Here is a 17,822-nt window from a genome sequence, read left to right as displayed (position 1 = left end):
TTTTACTTAACCCTGTGTTTATTTGTAAAGCTCATCTTTTGAAATAAACTGTTAGATATTTGCTAATTAGAGCCCTTCTGAATTAAACTCACGTATCCTCCAATGAATTTAATTCAGCAGAATCAGTCGCCTCAAAGAGCTTTATATATAGGTAAAGTAGATATTTTCAAATTATCTTAATCCAAACCAAAAAAAAAAATTCTCCAAATTTTCTCCATATGTTCATATGTTTCTACACACATCTATATATGATGTGACATATATATATATATGATGTGCTTCTTTTGTCTGTGCTCCTATACTTCACATTTATACCTCCTTCTTCCAATACAAAAATGTGTAGTTTGTAAGCTAAACTTTAAAATGCATTATTAACATAAATACTTGCTTATCCTCACCTTCAGTGCACATTTTAATAGTTTTTTTGGTTTCTTTATTTTTTCTTTAAATTTGTTTTTTGTCTTTTGCTGTAAATATGCTGAGTATAATATTGTATTCAATCCACTACCCCTTCCCACACGTGTAAGCCAAAAACTACAGTATAAACTGAAATGTAAAACTTGAAAAAGAAGAGAAATGCTCTATAAATGCTGTCAAATATTTGTAAATATTTCAGTATTTTGAATAAAACTATTATTACTATTGGGTAGTATTATTATATTATTATTACTTCTACTGTATGCATACAGTATTTTATGGGACTTAAATCGCTCATTAGTGGGAGCAGACTTATATCTCTGCACAGATCACTTCATCTCACACACTTTTTTGTGTGTATGACTGAAGAAGACAATGACCTATGTGTTCTGACACACACGCTGCACATACAATCACACGCTGGTCATGATTGCTGCTTGTGCGTGTTAAATAATTATGCAGATAGACATAAATGCAGGCAGGTGACAAATTTAAGGGAAAATCTGAACCCCTGTTGTTCTGTGGGAGGCAGCTTTAATTGTTTGTTTGTACAGATTTCAGTGCAGTAGTGGTTCTCAAACTATATAGTGGGCCCTCTGGTGGGGCTTAAAGTCAGTGCAAGGAAGTGTTACCAACCAACCAGGGGAAAATATATAGAGAAACTAATCAGAATTTAAGAAAAATGAACAGGAAAATCTTTCTAAAAGGAATCTTGGTTGGTCATTACTGTTAATGATTCATAATAGGTATAAATGTGAGCATGAAGGATTGCCTGTGTGTGTGTTAGACAGGAAAGGATGTATCTGGATGTACCCAGCCTCTCTCCTCATGACAGAAGGCAAAGGCTCCAGCCCCTGGGAACTGGATAAGCTGCTAAGAAAATGGTTCTTTTAGAAGAAAGTGCCACTGCAGATCACACACAGTTGTTCTGACTGATCACCTTAATTCTAAACATTTTTACCCTGATGGGAACGCTCTCTTTGGAGATTCCTCCATCCATTATAAACACATGAATGTTTTCACCAGGATGACAGTTGTGTAAAGCATATGGCCTCTGCAGTGCAAAATGTTGGGTAGACATGTTTAACAGCTTATATGTTTATACTGTGAAGGAATAGCATTTAACCCTCATCCATAAACCTGAAAAACAAATGCCAAAGAGTACAGAAGCTATTCTAGCAGTAGGCGGTGGCCTAATATCTTAACAACGCACTTTAGTTCATTTTTTTTCCTTTAATATGTCACCCATGCATACATTGAAATGTGTATGTATCTATTTCCCCCTTTTTTAGAGGTCAATGCCATTTTCAGGTATAAAGAAGGCTCGATTGTAACTTTGAAGGGGTGAATCTGGTCTGGCAGCAAACATTTTCCATGGGTGTCCCTAACAGGGTGATATGTGCAGTTATTTGGTAGGTAAACTAACTGTATGTTGATTTGAACACACACTAATGGAGAAATAAAGAATGACTTTGACTCTTCCTCTAACAGACTTGTTTGGTTATCAGACCCAGCTCTGCTTTGCATACGGCTGCAGGGGAGTCAGTATTTTAATATTCATATGAGATACTGGACATCATTCCACACCAATCCCTCAACAGAGGAACGCTGGGCTGTTCGTTGGTACCTGCTGCTGGAACACAAAGGATTGTTGGTGACTGAAAAGTTATGCATCCATGCTGTAATAACTCAAGAAAAATCCTGTGCTGATTCTCTGCTGGATGAGACCATGGGAGTGAATAATGGATCGACTCTGCTTGAAGAAGAAAAAAAGCTGGAAGCATCCACAGACAGAAGTAATTAGCTTTTCTTTTTATAAAGTATTTCAATTGGTTTTATTTATTTATTTAGTATTAGTCATTTCTTAGCCTGTTTAACACTAAATTCAATTGCATGCATGGGTCGAGTGGGTTTAAGAAGAACACTGTTGAGGTGTGCTCATTATCATGTTAGCTAATGATTTAATTAATGAGCTCATTCTGCTTTGAAGAAGCAGAGATGACAACAATAGTGACTGCAACATAATAAAAATGTTCCCACTCATCCACGGTGGTGTCTGCTTGATTTTTATTTTTTAGCTTTACAGTTGCCTCGTCCTTTACATTAGAGTGAATTTTATTTTCTGGGTTTGTAATATAGATTTTGAAAATGCAACATTAACAATATTTCTTTTCAGAAACAATCTACAGACTTGGGATCAGAGAGATGTTTGAAGTCTTGGTGGCAGATTTCATCAAATTAGAGCTAAATCTATCAATTCACTGATCTGCCTGTGTCTGATGCAACCCATACTCATCAACCATGCAGGGCAACAAGTCTGCTATGTCTTAAAGCCATCATCCAAATAAAGCAGCCCAAAGCAACAACACAACACAAAAAGAGATGCTGTATTTCAACAGGAATATTCTGCTGGCCTGTTGGACTGCTTTGGGTGAAATGGTCTTTTATGAAATTCCCAGGCTTGCCAAAGTCTCCTCCTGCTGAAATGTAAAAAAGGTCTATAAATGTTTAAGTGTTTTTCTTTTTTCCCTTTGTTGTTGTGTCGGCTCTCTCAGGTCACTACAGACAGCTGGCTCATTACTTCTGTCTGCTCTGCTTTCTACTGACCATCATCATTCTGCTCCAGACTCTCTGCTGTGAGTGCCTCTTTGCATCTATAAAACTCACTGACCAATGGGAACGGGTTACTGAAAAAAGGAGAAGGAGATAATGTGCTGATATACATATAAGACCTTAACTGATATTTTGAATATTTTCAAATAATTTACAAAAATTTACAAAGTTGAGTTTATCTCTACACCGCACCTGCCTGTACATGGCATTTACTTTAGTCTGTGTTGAACCTACAGCTCAGATACTGCCTATCCTCGCCGGCCAAATCCTATACTCAAAGGTTTAAAGAAAATAAAGACAGAAAGAGTGGATTTCATTAGTGAAGTAACACACATCATGTTGGATAAAAACGTAGGGCCTTGTTTGAGAGTGAGTGTAATAGATCCTTGCTAATAGTGGAGCTCAGAATAATATGATTTTTAAAGTTCTCCAAGCGAATGCTAACAGCATAGCGAAATTTGGCTGTGTTGTTATGTAGAGTGGACCCGCTTCACACTGGCAAATGTAACTTGTTGCCCAGGTGTTTCCTTTTGCATCGATTGCGCTCACACAAAGGCGTTGTGTGTAACTAGCCTTCTTTCTTTCACTCTTTCCATCTGCTGATACACAGATGTCGAGGTGTGCTGGCTGCCACACAAAAACGGCTCATCTAAACGAAAACAAAGACGCATATATTACTTACAGCAGCGTGAAAAGCTTTGAACCACTGGTTGGCTTCAAAATGAACACAGGACCAGAAAATAACTGCAGCTGTTCAGAGAAAACGCAGTGAAGAGGAGCCTCAAAACAACAGTCACCACTCAAGAGATTGCAGGTGTGAAAATGTCACAATTCACACAAGATTCAGGCGAGATCCCACTGAAGGAGAGGTCAGAGGTCAAATGTGGCATGACATTTAAAATCTAAACTTTTTGAGTAATTGTTTTTACAGACAGAATGATACTAAATAGACTTTTTAAATATTTTTGTTTTGTTAAATGTCTGAAGGAGAGGTCAGAGGTCAAATGTGGCATGACATTTAAAATCTAAACTTTTTGAGTAATTGTTTTTACAGACAGAATGATACTAAATATCAAAAACAGTTTGAGGTTTTATTATCAAATGTTACCAGGAGTCTCAAATTTTATGTCATTGGCGTATTTTTGTGAACTTTAAATGCCTAAAGGGACAAAAATAAATAAATACATTTTCTTCTACTGCTAACCTGCCTTTGGAGAGCACTGCATTAGTATACAGCGTACATATGGAGGTACTGCAGGAAGATTTTACCATGATTCTGGTGTTTCAACAAAAAGCAGGACGAGTCTTTTGTCATTTTGTCGAGAAATAAATCCGTCGGTCTCTGCGTCTTATTTTAGAATAAATTCTGTTACGCGATGGCTTGCAGAGAGGATTAACTCTGTTCTTTTTGAATCATCCCTTTTTTCACCTCTGTCAGTCTGCTTTGCTTTCTGTCTGACACTGCTCTATTATCCCGTATCCATGGTAACGGGTGATGAGACATTGTGTATGCAATCTTCTGACACTGTGCTGCGTGTGTTGTGTGTGTTTGATACCACAGTGGTTCAGCTCACACTGGTGTCTCAGTCCCAGTCGGCCCTGCAGGAAAACAAACTGAGAGGTTTGAGAATCGGGCTGGAGAAGCTCAACCAGTCATATCAGCTCCTGTTCTCCCAGTACCCTGCTCTAAACCAGTACTGCCCGATCAGCAACGCTACCACTGGTGGTGAGTCTGGGTGCTTTTTTATTCAGAGCTACAAGTGTTAAGAGAAAATCCAGAGAAAAAAATCATTTTTTACACCCACAAAAATCACAACTTTTCGAAGATGTTCCTGTGACAGTTCCTCGTACACACTGTGTCTGTTTTCAGGCATTTCTATGGCCAGACTTCAAAACTGACGCATCAGTGGATAACTGGGTGGTTTTAGTGTAAAGGTTTACCTGAGGCTTGGCTCTAATTATAAGGCTGTAACAGAAAGGTAAAGAAGCTAATGAATCCCTTATATAAAGGTCGAGTATTTAACCACAGACGAGTTTGTGAGAGAGAAATGTCAGTTTCAGTTTGGTCATTTTTCTTTCAACCACATAATGTCCCAGTCACGCTGCCAAACAAGCGGCAGATTAAATATAGACAACTGTTTACAAAAAACCCATTTAACAAAGAAGCTCTGATTTCCATTATGCTGTGAAAAAGACAAACAACTCGAGCGTGATTCAGATTCAGATAACAGATCCACTTTGAGCTTTTGTGTCATATTACATATGACGAGTTTCCAGTATGTTAGATAAACTGATTTAAACCAGTGAAACTGGATGTGTAATATTAGTCTGTTTGTTTTCAGTCTGTAATCAGTGATATAAATAAAGTAGAAAACATATTTATACCACTTACTTATGACACAACATAAAAACACACTACCATAAAACTATTACAGGCTTTTCAGAATGAAACCTGACATTAACACCTTCAGACTGTCGGGCTGTAGTAACTTTTAAATGGTTGTAGCTAATACACAATCCAAATTTAAGTCTTGCTTGTGGAGCACTGCATTGTTGTTTAATCATTTACACACTCAAAATGCAGTTTGTTGAAAAATATGTCATGATTTCAGTGCTGTTGTAGGATTATTTCATACTGAGAACAGTAATACTGTACTGAGATGTACAGGATGCTAGAAAATTTCAAATCACTGCTGAAACTTACCCTGGCTTGACATTTAAGGTCTTTTGAAGCTTAAAGTAGATTTAAACAAACTTTGAGGGGTGAGTAATCTGAGCCACATCTTTTACCTATTCTTTATTATTATTATTATTATTGTTCACTCAGAAAGAGAGTGCAGCCTATGCTTACCTGGCTGGACGCCTCAGGGACAGAAATGTTTCCTCTTCAGCCAGGACAGAGCTGACTGGATCAGTAGTCAGTACCACTGCATGGCACTGGGGGGCGTCATGGCTATAATAAGGACGGAAGAGGAGCAGGTGAATGCACACACACACACACACACACACTACTCTGTCCACCTGCTCTGTCCTGTCATTTCCAGTTTATATTTATTCATCAAGCACATAATAAATATTAAATTAGCTTTGCTGGAACCCTTCTCCTCTCACAAATCTTCTTCCCTGCATTAATGACATATTCAGTCTCTGTCCAGTTGTAAATATTTGACATGCCCTTCCTGATATGTCCTACCTTTTGGACACACTATTTGACATACAGATTCATACCACCAGGAAGAGAAGTTAAGAATAGATTTAAGGCCTCTATGAAATATGGAGACGTCTGCAGGAGCGGCCAGTGCTTGAGGTCAAATGAGGTTTTGTGTTTCGCTCTTTTACTGTACATGTGAGACAGTTTGTGTTCTTGATTGATCAACAGTAAAGAGAATGTTCTTAAGGAATGAAATTAAGGCTTCTCTCTGCAAAATGGTAACGTTTGACATGTTTTTCAGGAGTTCCTGTGGGAGAAGACCCAGAGTCTGAGTCAGGGGGACTCATACTGGGTAGGCCTGAGGAGCAGCGGCGCTGACGGCGGCTGGCAGTGGAGCGATGGCTCACTGCTGGAGAAGGGACCACAGTGAGTATGATGACAGGCATGAGGAAGAGGAGGAGGTGGTGCAGGACAAACAGGGCTCAGAAGGTGAAGAGCAAGTATGTGCTGATCTCTCCTCCTTAAGTTTGTCTCAGGCTGAGGACATTTTGCCAGATCAGCTGTCAGGACACAAAACTATGAGAGGACTAGATATTAAAAATGTATGTGTCCCTGTTCATAGTCAAACATTCCTCATGGTCTAAATATAAAAATACATTCACATTAATTACACCGAGCCACTTTAATGTCATCTGTCATTTGCTGCGCTTGTTTGGAGCTGGTTTCATTGGTGCAGTTTTCACCATCTCATTCTGCCACATTCCTTTAACCTGTTATCTCCCATTTGGGATTTAAGAAGACAATAACTACTTTATCCAATAATTTGTCTGTTATTTTTCAAAAGCAGTTGAAATAATAATAATATTAGTAATAGCAATGTTAGCAATATTCATAGCAATTGTAAGAATAGTAGTATTAATATATATATAATAATAATATTAATAGTGCTATTAATAATAACATAACAGGTGCATTTAAACAATTGAGAATCAACAATGATGAACAGAATTTAAGTAAAATGCTCAAATTAAAGAGCAGATAATAAACAATAATGGAATATGAGTTTGATCTTAATTTTAAAGATGACAACACAATCAAATAACATTTAGTAGTTAATTATAAGAAGCATAAGATTTAAGTAGCAGTAAAATATTTGTTGGAATCAAATATTATCACATTTTTCCCTTCCTGTTTGTATATACTATTTAAACTGATCAGCCACAATATTAAAACTACCTGATGAATATTATTACAATATCTTTGTGTTGTGGTTCCCCACACTGGGGGATAAGATCCTCTGAGGCTTTCTTTGTGTGGCACATACTGAGCATACCCGATCAGAACTCTGGAATCTGGAGGTCTTGGTCTTGAATTCAGTAAAACACAACATTGTAGTGAGATTACAAAAGGTAATCACACATCAGTAATTGTGGATTATGTATAAGTGAGATTTGCAAAGCAGCTGAGAATTTCACTCCTAAGCAACCTAACCACGGTGTCTTCCCACTGTGGATTTACTGTGAGGGGATTAAAACACTGTGGGAGTTTTATTATGAACATTATCATATGTCAGAGAATCGGTTGCCACGGTAACAGAATAAAGTGTGTGTTGCAGGTTTTGGGCACGCGACCCGGATAACGCGGGTGAAAGCAGTGTGGATCTGTGTGGTCGACTCACCCCGAGGGTCGTGTACAGCAGGAGCTGGTTCACTTTCAGATGCTCCAACAAGCTGCGGACGATCTGTGAGAGGAGGCAAGCTTCTCTGACCTGACACCAAAATAGCTTTATAGCAAATAAACATTTTAATGAAGAAATCCCCGATGTTTTTCTGTGCTTTCATTGTGTTTTTCAGCTTCATTTTTTATCCACTATCTATCTACAATTATTTATTTATTTATTTGGGGGGGGGGCAAACTCATACTAATTCAAATAAAACCTGATGTGAGATCTTCCCAATTTATGCACAGGAGGCTAAGGTTTATCCTGGTAATTTTATAGCTTATTATTATTATTCACTGCTAATTTGGAGCTGCAGGAATTTTCTGCCTTGATCCATCAATTTGATCTTTAAATTTTATAGCAATGCAAATTTTAATATATTCATAATTTTATCACGTTTGTTGTGTGAAGAGGAATGAAAGTCAGTAGAACAGGACAGGATACATGTGTGTGAAGGAGGAAGACAGTTGTAATAGTCCAGCTGCAAGGAGCAAGCGGAGGTGGGTGAATTTAAACACTTGGGGTCAACCAACAAAAGCAACAGGGTAGAGCGGGTGGAGGTGAGTGTCAGGGGTGATTTGTAACAGAAAAGCAGCAGCAAGGTTTACAAGAGACACGATGTATGATTTGAGTGTGGTGAGAATAACAAAAGCACAGGAGGCCAAGCTGGAGATGCTCAGATTTATATTGGGGGTGACCAGCATGGATTAGAAATGAATACATCAGAGATCCAGCTCAGGTCAAGCGGTTTGGACACAAGGTTACTGAGATGGTTTAGATTTTATTCATATGTGTATTCCAAGATGCTCAAAGGCACCTTACAAGCAATTAAAGACCAAAATCATGGTACGCTTAAAAAAAACAGTTGGAAAAGACCATGAAATGAAAAAGTCAACAATACAGAATCAAGCAGAACAGACGTGCTGATGCAAAGAACTACACTTTGAGCATGGCTTCTTTCTTTTAGTCCTTTATGTTAAAATAAATCTGTGCTTGTTGCTCCTCTGTATGTCCAGCAAGTGGCAGTGCTGCCTTTCCAAACATTGGTGGAGGCGCCATTTGTTGTGTGGGTTTTTTTGGCCGTTTTTTCCCAGCATGCTTTGCCAGCGCACTGTTTTGTCAGAACACCGGGAGCACGGATTATAACGGAATTGATTTGTCGACGGTAAGTCGGTTTTCTTAAGGTTTCTACGTGAATAGCGAGTCGATGATAATTTATTTTAAGTGTGTGCGCAGTTTAGAGCCTCTGTGAGTTGTTTTTGTGCTTTTTTTTCTTTTTGTTCTGTGGTGAAAATGTTTTAAAAGCTGTGTGAGATTATACAAACAGCTGAGCAGGATTAATCTTAACTTTCTATTTTTATCGATAATGTCGTTAATGAACGGATTCATCAGGACTCTCGTTTTATTTTCCAGTTACTGGCAGGGGAAATGGGCTTAATATCAAATTAGAAGTTAGTTTTGCTCATGCCGAACAAGCTGTATTTTTACTCTTTTTTTTCTGAAATTATTTAACACATATTTAAGACCACAGTGGATCACGTTTCACATGGCGGTGTAGTCACGTGTTTAAATCGGCACACAGCATAAATGTTTGCAGTTAAAGAGCGCATCTTAAAGATATATTATTTAAGTAGCGCTCACTGACTATTATTAGGATCCTTTGTGGATATAAACGCTTTCTTGTAGTCCGTGTGTGCAGCATGGTCACATTTAAGCGTTGCTCACATGCTGTTGATCCTGTGCAGACCTCCAGCAGCTGAAAAATGTCAGACGCGGTCCAGGAGAAGATCAAGAACTACAGGACGGCTCCGTTTGATGCCCGCTTCCCCAACACCAACCAGACACGCAACTGTTTCCAGAACTACCTGGGTAAATGAGCCGTCTGCTGCACAGTGTCGACGCAAAGTCATGTCAACCTTTGTCATAATTCAGTGTTTTCTTCCATCAGACCAACGCAGGTCCAGTTCCTTGTTTCCTCTTACACTGAGTACAACTTGAACTTTGAAATCAGACAGGTAAAAATGGCCACAGGTTATTTGCACCTGTGCTCTTCAGCTTTGCCTGGGTCTTCACTCAGACTAATGTTTGGCTTCTCATAAATGTGTGAAGAACAGGAAACCTGCAAATCTGCTGAGCGTTGTGAGTCTTTCGGGGCCTTCAGCTGAATTCTCACTTATTTGCTTGCTGTTTTTTTTTTTTTTTCCCCTCATTTTGATTTCATCATCTATTCACATAAAAGCTGCTTTTGGCATGTTTGCTGAGTATTTCCAATACTTGACTGTGGATTTTGTTGTTTTCATTTGAGACTAATTGAGGGTTTAAACTGCAGCAGTTCTCACTTCCAAACTTATTCTGGTCAATTTTATTTCTGTGTTTCTTAATTTATAAAGAAATGTGAGACGACGAGTTTTGACAATCGACACAACCCATGCTTGATGTCTGAATTTCAATATTTAAATCAATCTAAGTTGCTTTGCTGCTAGTTTCTATTTCAAATGAAAACTCAAAGAATTAAACACATCTCCTTCTATGCTAAAGCCCAGTGTGACGGTGGATTTGCTGCAGACTAAATGCACTCTCTAATTATCTCTTTCATCGCTGATGTGATTCAGCTTCAGGTTAGACCAGCGGTCCCCAAGCCCCGGGCCTCGGACCAGTACCGGTCCGTGAGTCGTTTGGTACCGGGCCGCGAGAGTTGAGGCTCAGGTGTGAAATGTCTGGTTTTCAGGGTTTTTATCGGTTTTCAGCGTTATTTTGTCATCGTTTTTATCGTTAACTCGGTTTTCCTGGGTCTTTTCACGTGTGTTATGAATAAATCTTCTTTTTTTTCCGGTACTGGTACTAGTTTTATTTTGTTGTATTTATCCGCGACACATTAAAGGCCGGTCCGTGAAAATATTGTCGGGCATAAACTGGTCTATGGCGCAAAAAAGGTTGGAGACCGCTGCGTTAGACGTATTGATCCATCTGCATATATAATGAATGTTTTGATTAATGCTGCTTCTCTGCTGATTTTTCAGAGTAAAAGTTTTCATCAGTCTTTGTGGAAGTGCAGTAAAAACTAAATGCCACCCAGACACAGAGACTCAGTTTCAATCTGAAGTGACTGTAACCTAAATCATTTTGGTAATCTGATACTGAATAACTGTTACAGGGCCATTACTTGAATTGACCAATAACAATGCTGTGACACTTTAGTTTTGCACTTCAGGGTAAAAAAGCTGCACATGGGGGAAGTTTGATTCCTGCCAGAAAGGCCTTTATTCCATGTGTACAACGGTGAAACACACCTATGATCTTTTCTCAGGCATAACCAGTCAGGCTAATGAAACTCCTGTTTATTGCAGGGTTTGAAGCCAGAAGTTACCTTATATGGATGATGGGGCACAACGCAATCAGTAATGCTTGGTTAGCAAGCAGCATTCATAAAGTGTTCAAGTGCAACACACTGATATCTATTTATCAATAGATAAATAAATGGTAAGTAACAGAGTAACAAAACACAAAAACTTGACTCGCCAAAACTAAAGCACACTCTTCCTGGATGATCTGTAGCACACAGCATACGTGCTACAGATCATCTATTAAAAATGCTCCAAATGCCCAAACATCACAGAGATGGTTGGGAGGTCCAGTTCAGTGACTATTTATCAGACATTAGGCCTGGCAGACAGCCGTTTGCTTCAGTTCACTGTTGAACGTCTCCCTGAGGCTGTTATGAAGGGAGAACTCTGTAGAGACCAAAACCATTTGTGTAGCAGGCTGTAAACACGTTTACTTCTGTGGATATTGGGAATCACTTCTGCAGTCAGGCTTAGGTGCCCATTAGAAAACCTTCTTGGTGCGTTTGCACTGGCTTCATTTTTAAGCTGTGGAGGAAAAGGATGGATGAATGACTTTGAAATATCTAAAATAAGCGTGTTGACAGCCCGATTTTAAAAAGGAGAATTTGCTATGAGTGGTTGACAAATAGGAAGTTATTTTTCCTTGTTTTGTTTTTGTATAAATTACCACTTATTTTACCATGAATACTTATATTTGTTGGATTTAATGTATATAACAGCTGAAAATTACAACAGTTTTAAGAGGAGTGATAACTGCATCTCCCCCGATGCAACTGTTTCTTATTTCAACATATTTGTTGGTATTTTATACATGTCAATGTTAGTTATTGTGTTCAAAAATATGTCAAGTACTTATTTCAACTTTGATCAGATAAATCTTAATTTTATTATTATTGATTAAAAATAATCAAATATTTTAAGGATAAAACATAATTTCTCAAAAGTTCCAAAATAACTTTGATATCTCAACATTCAATCTGATGTTAAAACAATTTTTGACTAGTTTATTATTTAATTATTTTACTTACTAATAGGTAAGTCACTCAGTCTGAAACTCAAGAGCTCAAACCAAACTCATGATGTATCTGAATTTATATTTTTTTAAATTGTATTTTAACACAATGTTAAAATACAATTTTATTTGTGTTACAAGTTTCTTTAAAATTTCCTGTCCTGTGACGTGACAGCCCGAACGCATCACACCGACGGACAGAAACAGATTGTGGTTTTGTTTGGGTTTGTTTTTTTTGTTTTTTGAGCGACAATAAATGTCAGGTGTATCGGCATTTTATGATTTGTGGTTCTTAATTATAAAAGTTAATCGTGACTGAACCGTGGTTGTTTATGGTCACATAATAAAACCATGTTGACATTTGGCTCATAAATAAATGATGTTTGGGTTTCTAACAACAGTTCCATGTAAGATAAATGAGGACTTTGAGACTATCGTGTCACAGCAGCGTCAGCATATATAATGGGTAGTTTCCTACTTAACTCCAGAGAGGATGATTTGGATGTTTTGTTGTTGTTTTTTTAATCTGATTGATTTTGTCATTCGAGTTAGACGTCTGGTCTCTTTTAATGGCACGTGAGCTAACAGTGAAGTGTAGCCTCCTTACTATTTTTGTGCTGTCTAAGGTTTTTGGAGCAGTTTTATTAAAATCACATGAAAAATGTCTTGCTGTCAAATATAGATCATTCAAGAAGTTTGTGCTTCTGTTTCAGTGAGTGAAATTCAAGTGTTTTATTGGCCTGTTACTTGGCAGGTGTGTTGCACCTGTGCGAGTATGAACATACATCTTGCTAGCAACGTAGCATTATACGTATACCATATACGTCTCTGCTGGCTTCCAAAAACTAACAGGGCGACAGCTAAAATGCTGATGTTTCAAATAAATATACACGGTTTATGGTTGATTTTTGTAGGTCTACACTTCAACAAGCCATGCGTTAGTGTGGCATTGTGGTCGGTGACTCTGATGGTCCTAGAGTGACAATAGTATGATGTTGGAGGAAAACTGCAGATAAACAGAATCAGGCTCATTTATCTGACTCGAGTCCTTGAGTCAGATAAAGGACTCGAGGACACCGGCTGGCTTTGCTGGCTGTTTAGTGTCCATCTCTGGTTTGACAGCTCGTCCCCCTCTTTTTGTTACAGACTTCCACAGATGTAACAAAGTTCTGTCAGCCAAAGACCAGGACACGGCTCCCTGTGACTGGTACCGCAGAGTCTACAAGAGTCTCTGCCCAATCAGCTGGGTAAGTTACACGTGAAACAAATCTCACTGTCTCACTCGGCTGCACCTTCATTTGCTTCTGTTCCAAAATTCTTGATTTTAATTTAGTCATCAGTTTTCTTTTTCACTCATCACCTAGAAGCTCTACGTTTAAAGTTGTAAAAGTCACAGCTGTGTTTCAGGCTAGTTTCCACTCTAGGCATTTATTGCTCCACTTTTTGATTTTCTCCTGTTTTTTCTTTCCTGCAGGTTCAGAAATGGGACGATCAGATAGAGGCAGGAAGCTTCCCTGGGAAGATTTAAGGAAATGTTGATCTCCATCCAATTGTCTCATCTTAAGATATAAAAGTGAAAAACTCCAATATTTCTGTACAAAAATGTCATAATAAAATGTTACTATGAGTCATGTCTGACTTTTGCTAATTGACAGCTGTAATTTACAGTTTACTCAGGCTTTTAGCTGTGTCTGTGTGGCAGCCATTATAACAAGTGTTTGAATTCTCTAAATACTACAGAAAGGTGCTTCAATGCTTCCTTTATTACCTCCTTTAGGAGAGGAGACACTTGCCCATCCTTTATGGTAAGAAAGGAGATGATGCTGACCCACGATGCAAAAGTGTTGCATCATCAGACGGCTCATGAAAACAGTGGTGCGCATCGTTATATAAATTACTTATTGTGCCATGATTTGCTTTTAAACTTTAACTTTATTCAAGATTTTTAACAAAAAATGAGAGCTGAAAGCTGTTGTAGAGATGCAGCTCAAGATGATTGAACTAAAAACGGAAACAGTCATTCTTCTGAACTGTACCTTTAAAAATAACTTTCAACATAAACTATAAACGTTGATTTTATGCTATGAATTTACTGTCAAAAGTCTATTCACCACACCACTTACAAGGCCTCCATCTCCAAGGCATGTCTGTGTGATCAGATTTTAAATGATCATTTTTAACGTATTCTCTAATTATTAAGCGGTTAACACTGCTCTTAGTGGTTGTGGCTGCTAAGACAAAACGTGCCAGGAAACATGTGCTAAGGTCAAACAACGAAAGGCAAAGAAGGTTATTTTGTATTTTAATCTCAAATGATTTTTATTTATTTTTAAACAAATTCACTGAGGCAGAACAGAAGTGTTACGTTCATTGCATAATAGTTCCACACAAACCTCCTCCAGGGAGTCAGCTGATTTTTGTTTGTATCTTTGTCACGCGCGAATCGTGAGCGTGATAGAACTGCAGTGCGTGCGTGATTTCAGCACCAGCTCATACTGGTGGCTTTTCTCTGCTTCACAAATTCTGAGAGGATGTTCGTGAGTGTGCAAAAGTCACAGCGTTGTTTCTGCAGCTGGAATATCCTGTGTGCCGCACTGCATGACCTGTTGCCCTGGCAACTGCCCGCCTCGCATCAACATCTGCAGCATCAGTCGTCCACTGGCTTCTGTCAAGGTCACCAGCGAGATGCATCATGGGAAGCCGAGGAGGACACCAGGACGGAGCAGGGAGGAAGAAGGGTTCACCATTATCATCCCCCACCACACTCGCTCACGCAAACTCCGTCCGCGCATGCGCCTAGTCTTTTCGTTAACTGAGCTGACCAACTAACCGAAATAAGGCTGTATCCATAATAGGACATAGACGCCGCCTCTCCTCACGGGATGCGGTGATGATGCGCAGGAGTCATGAGATCCTGCACGTCAAACTCTGACGGGGCGCGGCCACATTCACGGCGTCCCTGCGTCCTCATTTCTCATAGGCTGGCTTCAAACAGACTACAACTACGTGCGCTTCCCCTCGCAGCTCCCGTATGCACAGCCTATATGAGAAAAGAAGGGAGGCACTGCCGCAAAAAGCCACCGCTGCAGCTCCTGTGTCCGGACTGGCAGTCACGACAGGTGAGAACCCTTTATTTGTCCGCTTTGTGCACGGGTTAAGGGTCTTTGGGGGCAAGCAGGGGGTGGGAATAATCTACTACACCTCCACTTTGACCGGCATCAGGCCGCGCGAGTACAAAAAGGTTAACTTTATTATTTCAACTACTTTTTCTTTCCATTTAAACCTGCATTATAGCAGCATGGTACGGATAACTTGAGATCGGTTTCTGATGGGAAATGAGGGGAGAGTAGTCGTGTCCTCCCTGATGGAGTCGGTTTGGTACCACGGACAGCGCCTAATGAGGTTTCCTCCTTTTCCTGCAGTTTTCAGCACCGACGGGCGGGTCCTGCGAAGCCTTTTAAACACCACCTGAAGCTCCCAGCTCCAGACTCCATCCTGCAGTTTGAAAATCCTAAAATTTGCCCGGTGATCGTCCAGACAGACTTGAAAAGATGGAGAGTCAGGCAAGAGATTTTAATATTCTTTATTCTGTGTGACCCACATTCAGAGAGAGAGAGAGAGAGAGCGGTTGTAGGACAAAACAGGCCTACTGCTCCAGTTTGCATTTAGTGAACTGGATGAAAAACAGATGAATAGTCACTGCAACTAAAGGATTTATTTTTAATACTTTCCCTTTTTTTCTATATAGAGTGTAAGTGAAGCTGTGTGGGTGGTATAAGCCAGTATGTGCGCCATGAGAGCTCTCTGAGTCATGCAAAGCTCTGCAGATGGGTATCAAATGTGCACCATGTGTATGTTTGTGCATTCTGGTATTATCTGTCATTTCAGTAGCAGTGTCTGATTTTGTGCGACTTAATGCATATTTCATTCTACTTTATACTTTCAGTTTTATTACTGTATGTTTGTTTTAGGTTAATGAGAGAGAGATTAGACATGTAGGGTGAGAGGACAAGAAAATATGCTTCCAAAGGTTAACATAACTATAAATTGCCTCAAATTCAGATACTTTTACATATTTTCTGGTTGTCACAGTCTAACAGGTTGTCAGAGATACACAACCTTCATAGTAGATGTCAGTTTGAAGCTAAATGAATTTTGTTGAAACCTTTTGCAGTATAAATGAAGCCTTAAGATTTGCTTTCTAGTTACAAAGCATGGCACTACATTTGACACAAAAATAAGAAAGCAATTTTATTTCCTCCCAAAAATCAATGCTATGGTGGAAAGTATGTGACATATGAAGAACATCAGGTTCCCAGTAGTTTAGCTCGTGTTTCCATTTATTTGACTCAAAAAACTACTTTTTGTTCTAAATGTAATCTGAAATCTTCACATGAAAAAAATGAGGAAAGATTAATTTCAAGCAATTAATTAAAAGTCATTTTGTACAGTATTAAGGTACATGCAGTTACATGTTTACAGTTATAAACTGTGCAGATTACATTAGGAATCTTAAAAGTCTTTTTTATTAAGAAACTTCTGTCAAAGATTACAGTCACAACAATTTAATAATAGTGCTGATTTAATAATGGCTGATGTTGTTGTACTTTATTGTAATTTAACAAGGAAATGTCTTAAAACAAAAGAGGGAATTGTTTCCTAAAAATATCCAGTGAAACAAAAACCTTTTAATTGTTTCTGTAGGTGATACAAAAGACGTCAGATATTTGGTGGTGAGTACAAGGTCCAATTTCACAGGATTTGTTTGTCTTTAAATGTTTAGTGACTCAGATATTTATGACTAACCTTACACACTGAAGCAATTATAGCCTTGCTCAGATGGCCTCCTTCTGCCCCACCCTCCTCTGTTCATACAAATTATGAATCTGCTTGTCAGTACACCACCTGACACCTGTGAGACTCTCCCCTCACAGAAGAGCCTGAGTCCTTCATAATGAACAGATCAATACATTAACCCTGCTCCCTGGTTACCTTCAACAATTCAGTCTTCAGAGACTATGAGCTGGTTGTTTAGATACAGATATAATATTTGTTGGTAGCACTTGAGACAGGACAGACTTTGAACACATGTAAAAGAATTTCACACATGTGCATATCAAAATATTTGAATATAAACACATTTTACTTCTAGTGGGTTATTTTTTTTATGCTTAATCAAATGATGAGCTGCTAGTCTGTCTCCCATTGATCTTCTTTTGTCTGCAATTATTGTGTAATTTCCCAGCAGAAGAACCATAATCTAGCTCATTTAAAACAACAAATTTATGTATTAAGTATGCTTGGGCAATTCAATAACATTTTCACCATCAATTCAGCAGCTCTCTTTTTCAAACACGTGTGTGTGTGTGTGTGTGTGTGTGTGTGTGTGTGTGTGTGTGTGTGTGCACGCATGCACACACACCTCCGTGCAGCGCTGCTGTGGATTAGTGATACTTTAGTGAATGAGACGCTGCCGCATGTTTGCTGCACAGTGGTTACTTTCAGCCTCTGTCAATAAACGTGTCACCTCCAGGCTGTTGCCATGGAGATGAAGGAGGGAGGAGG

General features: G+C 38.8%; 2 protein-coding genes across 2 annotated transcripts; both read left to right on the top strand.

The window, feature by feature from the left end:
• Positions 1–2,146: 2,146 nt before the first annotated feature.
• Positions 2,147–7,953, top strand: LOC146609208 (C-type lectin domain family 6 member A-like). The gene is made up of 6 exons (XM_085346971.1): positions 2,147–2,213; positions 2,973–3,053; positions 4,592–4,756; positions 5,858–6,009; positions 6,483–6,607; positions 7,797–7,953. Exons 1-6 carry the CDS (start codon positions 2,147–2,149, stop codon positions 7,951–7,953), a joined length of 747 nt encoding a protein of 248 aa, XP_085203097.1.
• Positions 7,954–9,023: 1,070 nt separating this feature from the next.
• On the top strand, positions 9,024–13,846 carry LOC146609207 (cytochrome c oxidase subunit 6B1-like). The gene is made up of 4 exons (XM_085346078.1): positions 9,024–9,066; positions 9,647–9,770; positions 13,404–13,504; positions 13,732–13,846. The coding sequence occupies exons 2-4, from the start codon at positions 9,665–9,667 to the stop codon at positions 13,783–13,785; spliced, it is 261 nt and encodes an 86-aa protein (XP_085202204.1). The 5' UTR covers positions 9,024–9,066; positions 9,647–9,664; the 3' UTR covers positions 13,786–13,846.
• The last annotated feature ends 3,976 nt before the right edge of the window (positions 13,847–17,822 follow it).

Source organism: Diplotaxodon limnothrissa, linkage group LG22 (assembly GCF_057381915.1).
Source record: "Diplotaxodon limnothrissa isolate DT_005_m linkage group LG22, D_limnothrissa_male_GT1.1, whole genome shotgun sequence".
Lineage (NCBI taxonomy): Eukaryota > Metazoa > Chordata > Actinopteri > Cichliformes > Cichlidae > Diplotaxodon > Diplotaxodon limnothrissa.
This window is presented reverse-complemented; position numbering and strand designations above follow the sequence as displayed.